The 17,391-nt window shown below is 40.1% G+C and overlaps 1 protein-coding gene across 4 annotated transcripts in view; it reads left to right on the forward strand.

Annotated features, from left to right (window-relative positions):
- sez6b (seizure related 6 homolog b) overlaps window positions 1–17,391 on the forward strand; it is a 157,330-nt gene that overhangs the window by 66,377 nt on the left and 73,562 nt on the right. For all 4 annotated transcript variants that reach the window (XM_060887733.1, XM_060887732.1, XM_060887734.1 and 1 more), the window contains exons 2-3: window positions 11,792–12,442; window positions 14,638–14,768. In XM_060887733.1, coding sequence (XP_060743716.1) covers window positions 11,792–12,442; window positions 14,638–14,768 — 782 coding nt within the window. The remainder of the gene's footprint in view (window positions 1–11,791; window positions 12,443–14,637; window positions 14,769–17,391) is intronic.

The raw sequence follows: 17,391 nt of genomic DNA on the forward strand, positions 1-17,391 counted from the left end.
AACATGGTGTTCGTTATGGACAAACTGTGACTAGCACAGAAGTCCAATAACAGAACACCACTCGAGTTCAGGTCGGGGGGGCCGTTCCTCCCAATCACACCCCTCCAGGTGTCACTGTCGCTGCCCACATGAGCGTTGAAGTCCCCCAGTAGAACAATGGAGTCCCCGGTTGGAGCACTTTCCAGCACCCCTTCCAGAGACGCCAAGAAGGTCGGGTACTCTACACTGCCATTTGGCCCGTAAGCACAAATAACAGTGAGAGACCTATCCCCGACCCGCAGGCGCAGGGAAACGACCCTCTCGTTCACCGGGGTGAACTCCAACACATGGCTGCTGAGCTGGGGGGCTATGAGCAAGCCCACACCAGCCCGCCGCCTCTCACCGCGGGCAACTCCAGAGTAGTAGAGAGTCCAGCCTCTCTCAAGGAGTTGGGTTCCAGAGCCCAAGCTGTGTGTGGAGGCGAGCCCAACTATCTCTAGTCGGTATCTCTCAACCTCCCGCACCAGCTCAGGCTCCTTTCCCCCCAGCGAGGTGACATTCCATGTCCCTAGAGCCAGATTCCGTGTCCGGGGATTGGGTCGCCGAGGCCCCCGCCTTCGACTGCCACCCAATCCACATTGCACCAGCCCCTTACGGTCCCTCCTGCAGGTGGTGGGCCCACAGGAGATCGGCCCCACGTCGCTCCTTCGGGCTGAGCCCGGCCGGGCCCCGTGGGGTAAGACCCGGCCACCAGGCGCTCGCATGCGAGCCCCAACCCCGGGCCTGGCTCCAGAGTGGGGCCCCGGTTGCGCCATACCGGGCGACGTCACGGACCTTGTTTTTAAACCACTCATAAGGGGTATTTGAACCGCTCTTGGTCTGGCCTGTCACCCAGGACCTGTTTGCCTTGGGAGACCCTACCAGGGGCAGAAAGCCCCAGACAACATAGCTCCTAGGATCATTCAGGCACGCAAACCCCTCCACCACAATAAGGTGGCGGTTCGAGGAGGGGTGTATAATCTCTACTGATATTTAATTTTATTTAATATTTTCTAGCATGGGGGGCACGGTGGCTTAGTGGTTAGCACGTTCACCTCACACCTCCAGGGTTGGGGGTTCGATTCCCGCCTCCGCCTTGTGTGTGTGCAGTTTGCATGTTCTCCCCGTGCCTTCGGGGTTTCCTCCGGGTACTCCGGTTTCCTCCCCTGGTCCAAAGACATGCATGGTAGGTTGATTGGCATCTCTGGAAAATTGTCCTTACAATTACTGAGAGCTTAGGTTCGTAGACGTATACACACATACGTTACATCCCTCTCTACCCAAGTTTTACTCTACCAAAAGAAAAACACTGACAAAATTCTGCGTTATGAACTTCACTGTCTTAGCATTTTGCCCACATCCCAATACAACTGCCTGAAGCCTCTTAATACAGCTGCCATTTTCCTTTTCTCTCTACATTCCATTTGAACATGTTGTTTGGCTCATATGGTTTTGAAGATAAATGATATGTTTGATAAAATCGTGAAGAATATCAAATGTGTTTTTTTTTACTGCTCTTGTTTTGACAGAATAAGGATGAAAGACAAGGCTTTCTGTCCAAGCTAGAAGCTTCAAAAGGCCTTTGAATTAAACGTGTCTCTATTGAGGCGAATGAAAAGTGCTGGACATGTGGGAGCCATGCTGCAGGAGACGCTGGCTCTGTGCCACACTGAGAGATGATTCATTCTGCCATTGATGGTGTTTTGCATTTATCTTGCAACTTTTTTATACTAGAACTACTTTGTAACTACACTGCAATAAATGTTACGGTATATACAGGGCACTGTATGTCAGAAATTCATTAACTATCCTCTTAATGTATTTTCACCTTCGTAGGATAGTCAGTAATCCAATACGTTGGCTATTAGATTCCGCTAGCAGCCTTGTTTTTTCCTTGATATGATTAACCACTGTGTGTAGAAAGCATGAGAGTGATGACTTTGCTCCAGAAGTCTTATCACATACACAATACGCTCCAATGTTCTGGGAAGGGTTGACACTAGATTTTGGAGTGGGACTGTGGGGATTTGTGCTCATTTATTAATGAGATCAGGCACTGATGTGAGGCAATAAGGCCTTGGCTGCGGTCAGTGTTTCAGTTTATCCCAAAGGTGTTCAGTGGGGTTGAGACAGAGTCAGGACACTGTATAGGACAGATTAATGAAATAAAGTGTTACAGCATAAAATCACATCCTATAGAATTGTTTGTGATTACAACTTTGTGGTAACAGTTTAGGGAAGACTCACATACAGTATGGGTGTGCTGGTCAGGTGTCAACATACGTTTGGCCATATAGTGTACCGGCATGTTCCTAATTCGCAACAGATTGTCTGTCATCTGACAGATTGTAACTCAGATGTGTTGTGTAGCAGTTGGGATTCCCAAAGAGTAGCATATGTTATTGTTAAAGCATTGAGGTACATTAGACCACCTTGAAGAACATGTTCCATTCCATGCTCTAATCTATTGGGTCTCAGGGAACCTGGAGCCTATCCCAGGAGACTTAGGGCACAAGGCAGGGTGCACCCTTTACAGGATGCTGGACTGTTGCAAAAAATCACATACACTACAGATAATTAAAAGCTGCCGATCAGCCTAGATGTATTTTGGACTGGAGGGGAAAAAATGGAGTACCTGGTAGAAGTACCTGAGGCACGGGGAGAACATGCAAACTCCATCCACAAATGGTGGAGGTGGAAATTTAACACACACACACACACACCAGTCATGGAGGTGTGAGGAAATGAGATAATCACCAGGCCACTGTGCTCCCCTAACCTCCACCATGAACAAAATATTTGGTAAAAAAAAATTGTTTTTGGTTGCGGAACCTACTTATCTGTGTGTGGGAACAATGAATAATTACCCCACACAATATCTGCTTGTCATGGGTTTCTGGAATAGTGATTTGTCTACACCTGGATTAGTGGACAACAGTGGACACCTGTCTATATACTAATAGATTTTGTAGACAATTCAAAACATTTTATTCAGGTCTTGAGCGTACAACTGCTGAAGTGTACTACTAGCTACAGTATACTGACTATGTACTGTATGCCTATCCATTAGCATTAGCAAATTTCTACAATCTGTCACCCATTGAATGGAATATGAATATTGGAGTCCTTGTTTTAATCATGGACATATGAATGGTCATTATATCTAGGACATTGTAAAGATCTGATTCTCAGCTGCTGCAGTTGCTTTCTTATTAGACTCTTATTAATGTTCAATTTAACACAGCATGCATGGGTGAGGAGCTGTTGCTGTGAGAATGATTAATCTAGCTCCTGGTTCCTGCGGCCTGCCAGCAGCACGTGAGGAGCACTCTGCCCTCCATACAGATTAATTATAAGGCCTTGTGTGTGTGGAGCTTGAGTGGGAGAGCTCTGAGTGAGAAGGACATTAATCAGTGGAAATCAATTGGAGATGAAATGTATCCTGCACTCTTTCTCACCTAATCTCCGTTATGGGCTTCCATCATCACAACGGGAATGCGGCACTCGATTTTACAGAGGGGGGCATAAATATGCAAAATTATCTATTTGACCAAACATTTGATGTCTTTCAGCTAAAAGGAATGTGTGTGTGTGTGTGTGTGTGTGTGTGTGTGTGTGTTGTCATGGCTAAAATAAATGGAGATGAGCTGAAGGGCAAGCAGGTATACACACACTCAAACACACACACACACACACACACACACACACCATTACCCTTGCTTTCTTGCTGTAAGGAAACTTTTCACAAGGTTGAACGATAGTACACTTGGCTACAGTGTCCACTCTCCCTCTGTGTGTCCTTCTGCTGAACCTTGACTGGATCCTATCTGAAAATAATTTGAGGAACATGGGCAAATGCACAGTAAATAAGATGGGATCAAGTCCAAAAATGTGTCTGAAAGCCAGCTGTGATGGCATACTCTACTTTCTATTCATTTCTGTGCTAAACAGATTGACTTTTCAGCTTCTTGAAACAAAATGGCAGATGCTTCTTGATATCAAAATGTTTCTGGATTGTGTCATGAATCTTCTCTTGGGTTTTCTTTACCCTTTTGTCTATGTATTTAAGTCCTTGTGTGTAACGTATCAGTGATGCATCCTCATGATTGCCTGTACCACACCCTGATTCCTGTTCCCCGAGTCGTGGTTTCTCATTTAGCCATAGTCTTGTTCCATGTTTAGCTCTTGTCATATTGAACATAGCTTCCATTTCCTGGTCTCCGTGTCTCATCCTAGTCTAGTATAATCTGTGCAGATTGCCTGCATGTTTTTTGGTTTTGACTCCGCCTTGTGCTTTGGAGTGTTTTTGACACATTGTTCATTAAAGCCTGCTTGTCCTGCTTTTGCATCCACCTTAGTATTTCAACCCCGCCACATGACAGTGGTGCATTTTTTTTGTTAAAAAACGAAAACAAAAAAAACATTTAACTGCCACAGCACATAAATCAACTTCATGGACAAAAGAATGCATTTTCAGTAGCAAGTACTGTAGCCCTGTCGCTCTCCTGCCATGTTCTATAACTAGATGTGCGTGAAGGCTATTGATTCGGGTTATGAGTTTCTTTTTTTGTCAAAACCTTTAACTGCTGTTGATATTTCAATGCAGTTTGCATTACTGTCTTTGATTCGAGACCTGTGTCTCTTCAGCTGGCTATCTCAGCATGGTGTGATATTGGGTTTGGGATCATATTTGTCTTAAAAGTAATTTTTGAAAGCTTTTGTTTTATGATCATTTTAGCATAATGTATTCTCTATTGCAGTCCAGTGCAGTGTTTATGGTTGCTGAGCTAATAGAGCCTGTACAGAAACTGAACACGTTCTCATGTTCATCGTCCTGCCCTGAAAACTTCACTTTCACACTTTTACATTTACTTTGAGGTTAACATGTAAAGCACCATTAGTCCCATCTATTCGATTTCCGGGAAAAACTTTCACTACTGTAAGTGTTTTTTTTTTAAGGCTCAGACCAATTTTACCTTCAGTAAAATAGCTTTCGAAAGTCTTAATGCTTGTGCAGTTCAGAATTATTTGTGCAGAATAAATAACGTATATAAAAACCTTTATTAACATCATAGATCTATTTATGTGCGTCCTGCCGTCAGACACTGACTGTGAGACAGATGGAGTGAAAGGACTGAAAGGAGGGAAGGTCCACTAGCTATAACAGAATTAAACCCACAGAGCTCCTGTAATCAGACTAATGCAGAAGTGAAGGGTTGTTATCTGATGCTCTTTAGATTACCACTTATGTCATCCTTCCCATTAAATACCTCAGATAAGCTCAAACTAAATATATATTTAAGTTAGGTCGAAGTGATATTAAAACAGTTTGTGCAGATGAAGAGAACACCAAGTTTAATTCTTCCTTTTTCATACTGTTTGAGAGCGAGCTCTTGACACCTTCAGCTTGTAGCTGGAGCTGGAATCGGTCTTCTTACAGTATCTCTCTCTCTCTCTTTTTTTTTTGATTGGATTGAGTCAACAGTGTGTTATTTTCTGAAGATATGTCTCTGGACCTGAATGTGAAGAAGAGCTCAGTGAGCACCTTTGAAAAAGTTGTATGTTATTTTCCCTGGTGTATTATTTATGCTGTACACAATGAGAAGAGCAGCTTTTTGCCTCCAGTCATTCCCTTCTTATAATCCGGTGTGTGTGTGTGTGTGTGTGTGTGTATGTGTGTGTGCTTTGGCTTAGCTCTCTCTCTCTCTCTCTCTCTCTCTCTCTCTCTCTCTCTCTCTCTGTCCCACACTGAAGTGATTCTGAAGTAGAGAAAATAAGCGAACTGTCATTACATGAATAAGTTAATCAATGAAAGCAGCGCATAAGGCATTATGAGGAAAAAGCTTTAGAAACATTAGAATGCCGAGACCTCTATGATGTATACTGTAGCTCACTTCTACATTTCAAAGGCATCTGTGAATTTTACACTATAATCTGCATATCAGCTGTAGTGTCGCAGAGGCTTCTGTCTTGACATTAAAAATTCAAACTGATTAGCTTTACCTGCGTGTTTGTCAGCTTTTTATGTGTGTAGTTTATATTACATGCTAAGTTGCACTTGTTGTAAGTTGCAGTGATGTATTTCCACATCCAGTCGCTCCTGTTTTCCTATTTCATTCATTCACTCATTTTCTACCGCTTATCCGAACTACCTCGGGTCACGGGGAGCCTGTGCCTATCTCAGGCGTCATCGAGCATCAAGGCAGGATACACCCTGGACGGAGTGCCAACCCATTGCAGGACACACACACTCATTCACTCACGCAATCACACACTACGGACAATTTTCCAGAGATGCCAATCAACCTACCATGCATGTCTTTGGACCGGGGAGGAAACCGGAGTACCCGGAGGAAACCCCCGAGGCACGGGGAGAACATGCAAACTCCACACACACAAGGCGGAGGCGGGAATCGAACCCCCAACCCTGGAGGTGTGAGGCGAACGTGCTAACCACTAAGCCACCGTGCCCGTTTTCCTATTTTTTCTTTCTTATTTGAAATATTCTTGTTCTATTGGCAGATTATGTTGCTAATATAAAGTATTTATTTCTGCCAATAAAACAAGATTGAATTGAGTAAAAAAAGAATCTCTAGAAATTGGTTTGATCATCTTATATTTGGTTAGTTGCAATCTAATAAGAAGAAATACTAGATAAATCTGATCCAACCATATTAACTATATTATATAATCAAACTATGTTCTCTTTCTCTCTTCTTCTTACTTCTATTCAAATTCTTTTTAGTGGCCAGAATGTGAAGAGGTTTTTATGACTGTTAGCTCCTTTTATCCAAACACCGAAGTCGTATTCTGCCTCACTTGAAAGTTGCTTTGGATGAAAGTGTTTACCACGTGAGGATTAAACCGTGACAGTTTGTGCTGTTGTAGGAGAATAATGAATGCAGACAGACATGAAAGTTCCATCACCAGCTTTTTATTTAATGCTTCCTTTTCTAAGTTAATAAGACAAAAGATGATATGTCATGTTACAGAGAAATCAGAACACACAACGTTCTCTGTCCTGAAGAACCTGGCAAAAACAAAACAAAAAGCAAAACAAGAGGAAAGAAAAAGGAACAGCTTTTCTTTTCTGGTCACAAAACTCTTTTACACAAAGCTGTTAGTGTTGTGACAGTTGTTTCGTTCCTCAGCTGCATTTTGGCACCCATTCAAAACGTGTTTATAAAGAGCGTCACTTAAAAGTGAACTGAAGAAAACCTTCAAATAAGCAATGGTGTGAAAAAAAGTCAGTTCCCTGGTCTATGGAAAAAAAGATTTCAATTTAAAAGTCAAATGCGGTCAGCGGAGAGTAAAGAACTGAGAGATCTTTGAGTGCACAGCGAACCAGCCAGACTCTTTATACTGAAGCTGATCTAATGGTGCAAATCAGACCCCAAAGCACCTCGATCTGTCCCTCACATTTGCATGCTGGAGCTGATGTTTTATTTTGCCTACAACTTTTAGGAGCTTTTGAACTCTGTATAGTTGAAGCCATGTGTTTGGGATTTTTATAGGAACCGGATTGCTATAGAGTGCACAGGTGTTGATTTAGGATTACCAGAACGTACCATTCAGATAAGAGCAAGGTACCTTTAATTTAGAATAAAATCTTCTAAATGCATATAATAATAATAATAATAATAATAATAATAATAATAATAATACATACATACATATAAGAAATAAATAATAAACTAATAACTTTTTAATAACAAAGAATAAGTAAGAATTAACGCATTGTATAGTATGCTGTTTAATGAAATGAAGTGAACGGTGTGGTGCAGCCCTCACAAAAGTTACAAAAAACAATTTGCCACTAAAGTTTAATTTATTGGTGAATGACATTATATAATTTTTAACTGTTTACAAATACATTTAAAGTTGTAAAACCAGGGTTGCCAGATCTGTGTAACAAAACCATCCCCAGAAAACCAGCAAGAATACCAAAACTAAAAAAAAAAATCAACTTCCATTGCTAAAATACATATTTTGCAGTCACTGTTATGCTTTACACATTGTTCTGAACAGAATAATAAACCTGTTATGTTTTCCTAAATAAAATCATATTACAAAATCCTTCAATGGTGGTGTTAATACTTTACCTATTAAGTATTTGTCAATGAACTATGTACAGATTTAGGATCTTGTTCTGATGCTATTCTCTTTCTCAACATCTAGCACAGTTTTATCTCTGGTAGAATATAAATTGAGCAAAATATTTTAAGTATTATTATTAGTAAACTATTTGAATATAAAACAAATGTGTTGAATATACTTTATGCAAAATATCAAACCTTTAAAAGCAGCCCAATTCCACTTTAACACTGTGGACCTGGCAATCCTGTGTGGAACATCCGTGAGACTTCTTGTTATTGCTTGCATTTTAACAGCTATTTTTTTTTTCACCAGCCTCTTCTTTCTTCTTGTCATCTAACAAACTGAAATGCACAGAAAACATACTGACCCTGACAAAGCGTGGACACTGCCGTCTCCTTTCAGACAGACTGAATAAACACATCATTACGGGCAGCATCACAATATTAACAATTACACGTTTTTCATTATAACATTATAACAAAACATAACCTTAACACCTTATTTATTTGCTTCTGTAAAGACGTCAATATATAAATCCCTGAGAATGAGCTGGTACTGTAGAAAGTAGTAGATGTACCACGTTATTGTTGTCAGGACTCAGCCCGGACTTCGGCCATGTGCTTTTTGTTTATGTTCCTCGTCACGTGTCTGCCCTGCCTTTGTCTGCTCCTCCCGTTTCCATACACCTGTTACCCATTGCCATTACCTTTGTCTATTTAACTGTGCCACGTTGCCTTGTGCAGCGCCGAATCTACTGTTGTCTTTGGTTGTTTTGTTCTGTCGTCCTGTCTCGAGTCTGTGCTAATGTTTCGTGTTTCTTTTGTTATTAAACCCTGTTCATTTTGCTATCCTGCATTTGGGTCTGTTTTATCCCGCGTTCGTGACAAATGTAAAGCTGTGATTTGAAGTAGATACATCACTGTTTAAATGAATCCATACTTTTTATTTACCGCACGATAATATCATTCTTATAACATTTGCAGGGTGGGACTCAGCCTTGCCACACACTTCTGTCTACTTATATTCATTATTTCTGCTCTCTATAATCAGCTAATTATCCTCAAAGTCTAGGAACTAATTCTTTGCATGTGCTACTTCTCTTACTGTGTCAAAAAACAAGCTTTCCTTAGTCATTAGCAGATCAATTAAGCAACGGGCTCTCCAGATAAGCACAGAAACGACTGTTGAGTGTTTCGCACCATAGAGAACAGAGTGACTGAAGAAATGGTTTCATTTCTGTTTGAGAAAATGACCAGGGATTAAAAAATCTTTGGGAAGTGAGTAACAGTATAAATAATCTTTTAAACAATCTTTCTTACTTGAAAAAGTTGATCTATTTAGCCAAGAATATAGTCAAGTACTCGGGTATTAAAAACGTTTACTACTAACTTTTATTACTTTGATGTTTACTAGTTGGCTAGAAAACATCATCACACAAACAGCTACTCTAGATTTGGATTAAACCCATTAATCTAATTAATCAAAATTCTGATTAGGTCTGATTAATTTGGTTCTTTTCGTCTAGCTGTATTAATGATAATATAGGTACTATAAGGCTTTTTACATTGTGCTTATAGTCTTCCCAAACCCAGCTTTTAATCCCAGGTAGAGAAGTGGGATTAGTGCCACTTCCTACTCGGGGTTCTGTATGAAACCCTACTCTGATGCAGCGTTCGCACCACACCACACCTCATATCACACTTTAAACGGTCACAGAAACCCAACGTACTATATAAACATTAATTGCAGTATTTAGTAGTTTAATTGCAGTATAATTACAGTGATTAAAAATAATGTCCAATGTTAATGTCACTTAATTGGGGCAACGTTTTATTTTTACAGTTACGCTCAGAAAGATTTGCTGAATTTATCCAATCATGGTTGTTGACACAGAAAATACACAAACTTTAAGCCGGGGTTTAGAAATTTACAGCGGGACACCCTGGATTATGAATAGCCAGGATTTACTGTTAACCCTATTATCATGAAATGTGAAACAAGATAATCCAGGATTCGTTTTACTCGAGTGTAGAATGACAGAGGGCTAACTATTTCAGGTGTGAAAAGCCCTGTATTGTTCTTTGTTCCCCTGTGAGTGGGTATGGGTGTGGGTGTGTGTGTAGTTTTTTTTTCTTTTTTTTAGTTTTTTTGATAGAATTTACATTTAGTTTCCAGATAGATAGCAGGGATTAAGGGCCGCTTCCTGTTTGCGACAGCCGTCATGTGTCATTTTGCCTGGATATGACTGAAACGCCGGATGCTGATTTGATTTTATCCATGCATTGGAGTCAGTCGCTCATAAAACACACATTACTTCTTGTGGAAATGATACTCTTCATAGCATGAAGAGAGGAAATGTAGTCTGTCAGTTCCTTTTGCTTTGAGAGATGATTTTTTTTTCTGGCCATATGTCTCAGATTTCTCTACACAGGACTTGGCAATTTGCAGTGCTTGCCGAAAGAGTCACTGTCTAGAACTTGTTGGTGAAACAGTGAACTCTGCTGCTTTCTTTCTGCAGACTGCTTTTAGTGAGACGATGAGAGAGAAAGCACTGTTAAGGTGGAAATGACGCATCGTGAGGAATCAGCACTTTGCCCAGCACAGTGCAGTTTCCTGAAGGGTGCATGATTACGTCTCACCAGGTGACGGTGCAGGTGATTCATTTTGCCCACCACTTTTTCGGATCGACTCACCATGTGATGAATATATACTAATATTAACTGACTATGGGAGAAGACAGCATGTGAACATGAGAAATTACAATTTCTCAAGACAAGGTTTTTTTTATCCTTGCTTAAATCTTCATCTGCAGCCCAGCATTTTTATACTTCCTTCTGTCACAGGCTTCAAGGACACTGTGAGTTCCTTTTTCTTTTTGTGGCAAGTTTTTGCTTGCTGAGTGAAAGCAGGAAGCATACAGTATGCAGTATTTCTTACAGGAAGCTATTTGTTTGAACAAACTGGGTAAAAAATGCATAACTGTGGCTTAAAAATAATTTGTCATTTTAAAGTCAGAACACATTTTGCAGTGTTTTTTGATGTCCTCCTTTTTATTCCTGTAGCTGTCAATACAATGTGGTTCCTGTGGTGCTCCAGAAACAAATGATGTGGACCACTGACTTCCAACCAATCATGATCAGCAGACTCCTGTATTTACCTTTCAATTTAAAAAGAAAGGATCCACACGGTCACACCAAGGCGTGTGTTTAGGGAAATGTGTCGCATCATGGGGTGTGAAGTATAATAAGTGAGGCTGTAATTAAAGAATAAAAAAATGGGGTACCTTTTTGTTATTATTTAATTACATAATATATAAAAATCACAGCCAACCATTATCAAAAGTATTATATTTATTACTGGACCCATAGTAGATATGTGTGTGTGTATATATATCAGTGCCAAGTTCAGGAACACAAAACGATATGGCTCCAATTAATAGCCCAAATTGTGCTCATTTTTAATCTCAAATTCAAAATTGTCATAACAATGTTCATAAAATAATGATCAAAATCTGTATTAATAGTGTTCATGTCAATTTATTTGACTTTTAAAGGTGTGCAACTGCAAAAAGTCTGAGAACTCACACCATGTCTTACAGCATGTGGTTTGTGAGTTAAATTCCATCTTTTACCAAATTCATTAACTGTATTTTCACCTGATTTTCTGTCTCATTCAGGTTTCTTCTTGGGTGGAAAGATGGCAGTCACTCAGAGAGGAGAGTCCGATGACAAACATGGTGGGTTCCACGGTACACCGGACACAGGCAGAGATCTTCCCTTGGTCACTACAGCTCCACCTTTTACTGACCTTAACCACCACTTTCAGTTCAAAACTATTTCTCAACCTGATCCACACTATCAAAGCCAGGGAATGTCCAAAGACAGCAGAGAGATGGACCATCATCTCTTCAAGGCTCTCTCTGCTCAACCGCTTCCTCATGAGGATGCAGCGGCGTTCTCAGATATGGCTACAGGGTCTTTCTTTGCTCATGATGCTAAGCTCGCTGCTGAGAGCCTGAAGGGGCAGAGCTTCGAGGAACTATCCACAGAATCACTGACCACCAGTATCGTGCCATCTTCCGACCCACCTCCCTGCAACACAGCTCCTGGAGAACAGTTAGGAAGTCCCCATGCAGCAACCACTCAGGAGACTGAGGGTGTTACGACTCTGGTGATGAGAAAAGAAGAGGAAAAATCAAAGACCAGAGAGAAACGCAAGGGTCCTAACATTGAAGCCAGCGCAGTGACTGTGTCTGGGGATCAGGATGATGAGACCACCACAACCACTATTTTCACCACCACTATTATTACCACAATACAGAGTCCAGGTAACACCCTACGAAGCACAGCAAAATGTTATTAACATGCCACTCTAGAACATGCCCTTGACATAAAGTTTTATAATATCAGTACAGCAAACAAAGCAAAGGTACAGAATTTCTTCTCTCTCTGTCACCATGCCAACGCCAGATCTGTAGTCTGTTAGCATATCACACATGATACTGTGTGTTTAACTGTTGATCAAAGCAGCCAGTCATCAGGAATAACTGTTTAACCTCAGAATATAAGACAACATACAGAAACCTATTCAATTCAATTCAATTAATATTTCTTTGTATAGCGTTTTTAACAGTTGACATTGTCTCAAAGCAGCTTCACAGAATATAAGAAATATAGTACAAAAACATTATAATACAAAGATTAATATTATACAAAAGATCAAGATTAATATTAGACTTATATTTAAATGTGTTTGTATTTATCCCTAATAAACAAGCCTGAGGGTACTGAGGTGACTGTGGTGAGGAAAAACTCCCTTAGATGGAAGCCTTGAGAGGAACCAGACTCAAAAAGGAACCTCATCCTTATTTGGGTGACACTGGAGGGTGTGATTATAAACTATTATAAACATCTGAGGGTGTTATTATGAATAATGTCATTTCTATACACACATACAGTCTGACAAGTGTGTATTGATTAGGAGGTTGTTGTCCTCGAAGTAGTTAGTAGTTAGCATGTAGTTAGCATCTTCTCACTTATGTTTTCTGGGAAGTTTAAGTTTTTGTTTTGAGTTAAATTACTCTGTGATGATTTGACCAAGAGATTTCATACATCCCACATAATATCAAGCACATTCTTAGTTCTTTTTATCAAGCACAAGTTTAGTCAGAGACTCTTTACATTTTAAGTGAAGCCGAAAGGACTCCTGTGTTACAATTTTCCCAGGAAATCGGCACGGTTCTGACATTGTGTGTGTTTAATCAAATTTAATCAAAAAGAAATGATCGTACAGTTATTACTCAGTATAATATACCTCTGAGTGTTGTCTGGAATATATTTAGTCATGACAATACATCAACGGGTGTTCATTATGCACACACAGATAAGTGTGATCACGCATTTAACCATTTTGATGATGCACTGCATATAAATCCCTTTTTGTATTTTGTTTTAATATCTCCATTTTAAATGTTTTATTATATCACAGTAACCGTGATTACTATGGTGTAGTTTATGGTTAGTGTAGTTTTACCATAATTCTATATGAAGAAAACATCTTTATATCCTCCGCATGAGAGGAAAATGAATGTGTGTCTCTAAATAGTTAACGAAATCTCTGAATTTTTTATACAGACTTACATTTTTATCTCATTTTATACACCTGAGGGTTAAGGGCCTTGCCTAGGGGCCCAGCAGTGGTAGCTGGGTGATCCTGAAGTTGAACTCACACCCTTCCAATTGGTAGCCCAATACCGTAACCACTAGGCTACTACATCCCCTCATAATAGTATAGAGCTATAATAGTATATAATAGAGCATAAGTTAGAATTCATCTCTGAGTTTATAATAGGTGTTACAATTGTACCTTGGGTCACACAATTTTTTTCTATATAATTCTGCAAAAAGAAGAAGCTGTAACGTGTAAAGCGTAAACTGTAATGCTAACAGTTAGTGTACGCAAATGTATGTCACTATTTGTGCCAGCTTACCGCTATACCCAAACATGACATTTCTCCCATATCTGTAAGCTAAACACGTGATTTAAGAAAGGACTATAGAAACATTATTCTGTGTGAATCTTGATTTGGATCCAGGTAGTGCAGTTGCTCTCTTGCCCAGGTATATTGAGTCAGATGGTGTCAGAGCACCATGAGGCTTGGTCATAGACCCATGGCACCAGCAGGAATCTCGCTTACAAGCTGCAGCTCTTGACTCAAAAGGAGATAAAAGGGGCAGCGAAGTGGAAAGACCTAAAGGTGACTAGAAAATGCTCTACCCAGCCACTGCACCTGAGCCACACACCACACACTCTCTCTCTCTTACACACACACAAACAAACACACACACACACACACAGGGCAGAAGTGGAAAAACAGCCTTTGTTGGATCTGCAGGAAATGAGAAGCCCAGAAAATATAATCAAGATAGGAAGATAGTGAGATTGTAGTGAAGTGGATAGAAGACGAAAAGAGTGTCAGTTTCTGATGTGATCTATTTCTTTTTTCTGTCCTGCTTTCAATAGCTCCGTGCAGCATCAATTTCACGGCACCAGGGGGCTATATAGAGACACCACCACAAGGCAGCTGTGACTACTCCACCTTTGACTGCACGTACACTGTGTCCGTCTACATGGGCTACGGGGTGGAGATTCAGGTTTGAGTTCTTTATAATGCCATTGCTGTTCTAATAATGTATTTCTCAGTGCCATAATACACAATCACTTCTAGATTAGGATTAACCTCTCAGACCCTGTACAGACCCTTACAGATTCCTTCACTGACCTACTTTTAGCAAGGTTAGTTGTACATTGCATACTTATATGGCTACAACTATCAAAATCATGCCAGCTTAAATCTCATTAACTGTCTGCATCTCAGTGTATGAATTTACTGTGCACTTGTTATCAGTCCTTGAGTATCTAACATGTTTACAAAGCTTTACCAATATGTTTTTCAGGGTAAAACATTAAAAATATCCTTTTAAGGATCACAGAGTTGTAGTCTCAGCTTTAGGGAATTTTCACACCTATTAGCGTACTTGCAGACTTCAAATCTGTGTGAAATTGATTCTTTTGCTATTTGATTTGAGTAATTTAACAATCCAACAACAAAATGGACTGATGCGCATGTAGAAGAGCGCGTGGCTGGAAATCAACTCATAAAAGCTAGTAACAGTTAAACAAACCCTTGACAAGTGAGAAATGATCACAGTGCTTAAGATATCATGATATTAGAAATATCTAGTTTAAATCTTTATGTACCGTAGCTTGCATTTTTCAGATCTATTTCATTTTTGTTGTTGGTCCAGAAGTTTTCTTCAGAAGATTTTGGCTAAGTTTGCATTTTGTAAGTCTTGTGTAGCAGCTTGAATGGAAAAGAAGCCTGAAACCCAAAATTCATACAGTAGAGTATTTGCTCCACTTCCTGCACTATGGTTGATTTATAACTGGATTCCTTTCTCCCTGCAATTTAAACACGGTAGTACAGTTTGCTTACAAGCAGACCAAGATCACCCTGTTCTGGACTCTCGGAGCTGATGTGCACCTGTGAACACTGTGTGCTGTGTGTTCATAGAGGTAAACTCCCTAGGATTCACTCAGATGACTTTACAATGTTTATCTGAAAGCACCCTTAGACGTCACAGAAGCCTGTAGCATGTCTGTGGGTGCTGGTTGTGACTCCTATATTTCATACATTTGACTAAATTTGTGAGATTCCTCTCACCGGAATCACCTTTATGTCCTTTGAGTTTCCTTCTTGCTAGCTTTATAACATATACAACAGTTATTACCCTGCCAACCCTCCGTATAGGTTGCCTAATGAAATGATATAAGAAATTGCTGAATAATAAATTACTGTCAATGACACAAGACGCTTTCGGTCTTTTACATCTCTATCTGTCTCTCTTTCTCACTCTCTCTCTTTCTCCCATTTTCCCATTTACAGACCCTTTCTGTTACTTTGAATAATGGCGACAGGTGAGAAAAGAGGAAAAAAACGTAATTTCTCAGACACTGAGATTGAAACATTTGTTGGGGAGGTGGAGGCTCGGAAAACTGTGTTATTTGGTGGCCACAGCACCAAATGGGGTCACTAATAAAAAAAAGCAGTGCGAGTGGCAAAGTATTGCATCTGCCGTTAATTGTGTCAGCATGCCACAATGTTTGTGAGGGTCATGTTGGAGTCACATATGAGTTACACATTAATAGAATGCACATGCTTTCTTTTAACATAAGCAAACTCATTTTCAGATGGTGCCCTTATAGCAACATGAGTGCAGTCAATTGCGCTGATTACATTTGGGAAACCAGACATTGCTGCAAATTGCATTTTAATTTTGGCCTGTTCTCGCACAGTGTAGGGGAACCTGATGTATCGACTACCCATATTAAGTATACCATTCAAAACGACAGATATTATGGCACTCAGGGACGGCTGTGATATACCAGACCTATAGGGTGAGATGATAGATTCCAGGAGAATTATTTCATATACATAAATGTCTTAGAGACAAAGTTGAGGATTACTTATAGTTTTTTTATATAAATAATTTACATGTCTGCCAGTTCCCGCTGGAAACAGCCGGTTGCCAAGAACCCCAGAGTGGTGAGGACTTGTATTTGGACTGGGATGGCATGGTTCATGCGTGTTGCCCTCTCTAATACTGGACCCAATTCAGCACATAGATCTAATAGCACAGCTCTAGGGAATCTAAATCGGCTTATTAGCCAGTCATCATCATGGGCCAGGAAATCATCATGGTCCCTGAAAACTCGTTCTCTCCTTATTCTGCCATTGGCGTAATCCTCCAACAGTGCCAGCAGTGCCATCATGAAGCATTACATACCCGGGTCACCGGAGGATTTATATGTTTCTAGCAATTAGACTGATCGTTAGCACCTAAAAATCACAAAATTAATTTGTGGGCGAAAATCTGAGACGAAAATGTTATAGTGAACACATACTTCTTCATGACGGTTTTGTAATGAACACCGTAGGACCGATGATGAGTAGCGATTGTGCTTCATGACTGTATTTGCAGACTTTGACATTTTATGATATATGTACATTAAGGAAAATATTTCGTTTTTACACTGTGTTCTGCAGTTCTCTAATAAAAGGGTATTTCATGCTATTCTGTATCACATGTAGTCGCGCCTTCTCCTCCTGCGCTCCCGTTGTGGACAATGTGACTGTAAGGCAGCGCTGATTATTAGTATTTATTTATTTTTAATACATTTTGAATTACGTAATCTTCATGATAATGTGGATATAAC

Source organism: Tachysurus vachellii, chromosome 15 (genome assembly GCF_030014155.1).
Source record: "Tachysurus vachellii isolate PV-2020 chromosome 15, HZAU_Pvac_v1, whole genome shotgun sequence".
NCBI classification, from domain to species: Eukaryota; Metazoa; Chordata; class Actinopteri; order Siluriformes; family Bagridae; genus Tachysurus; species Tachysurus vachellii.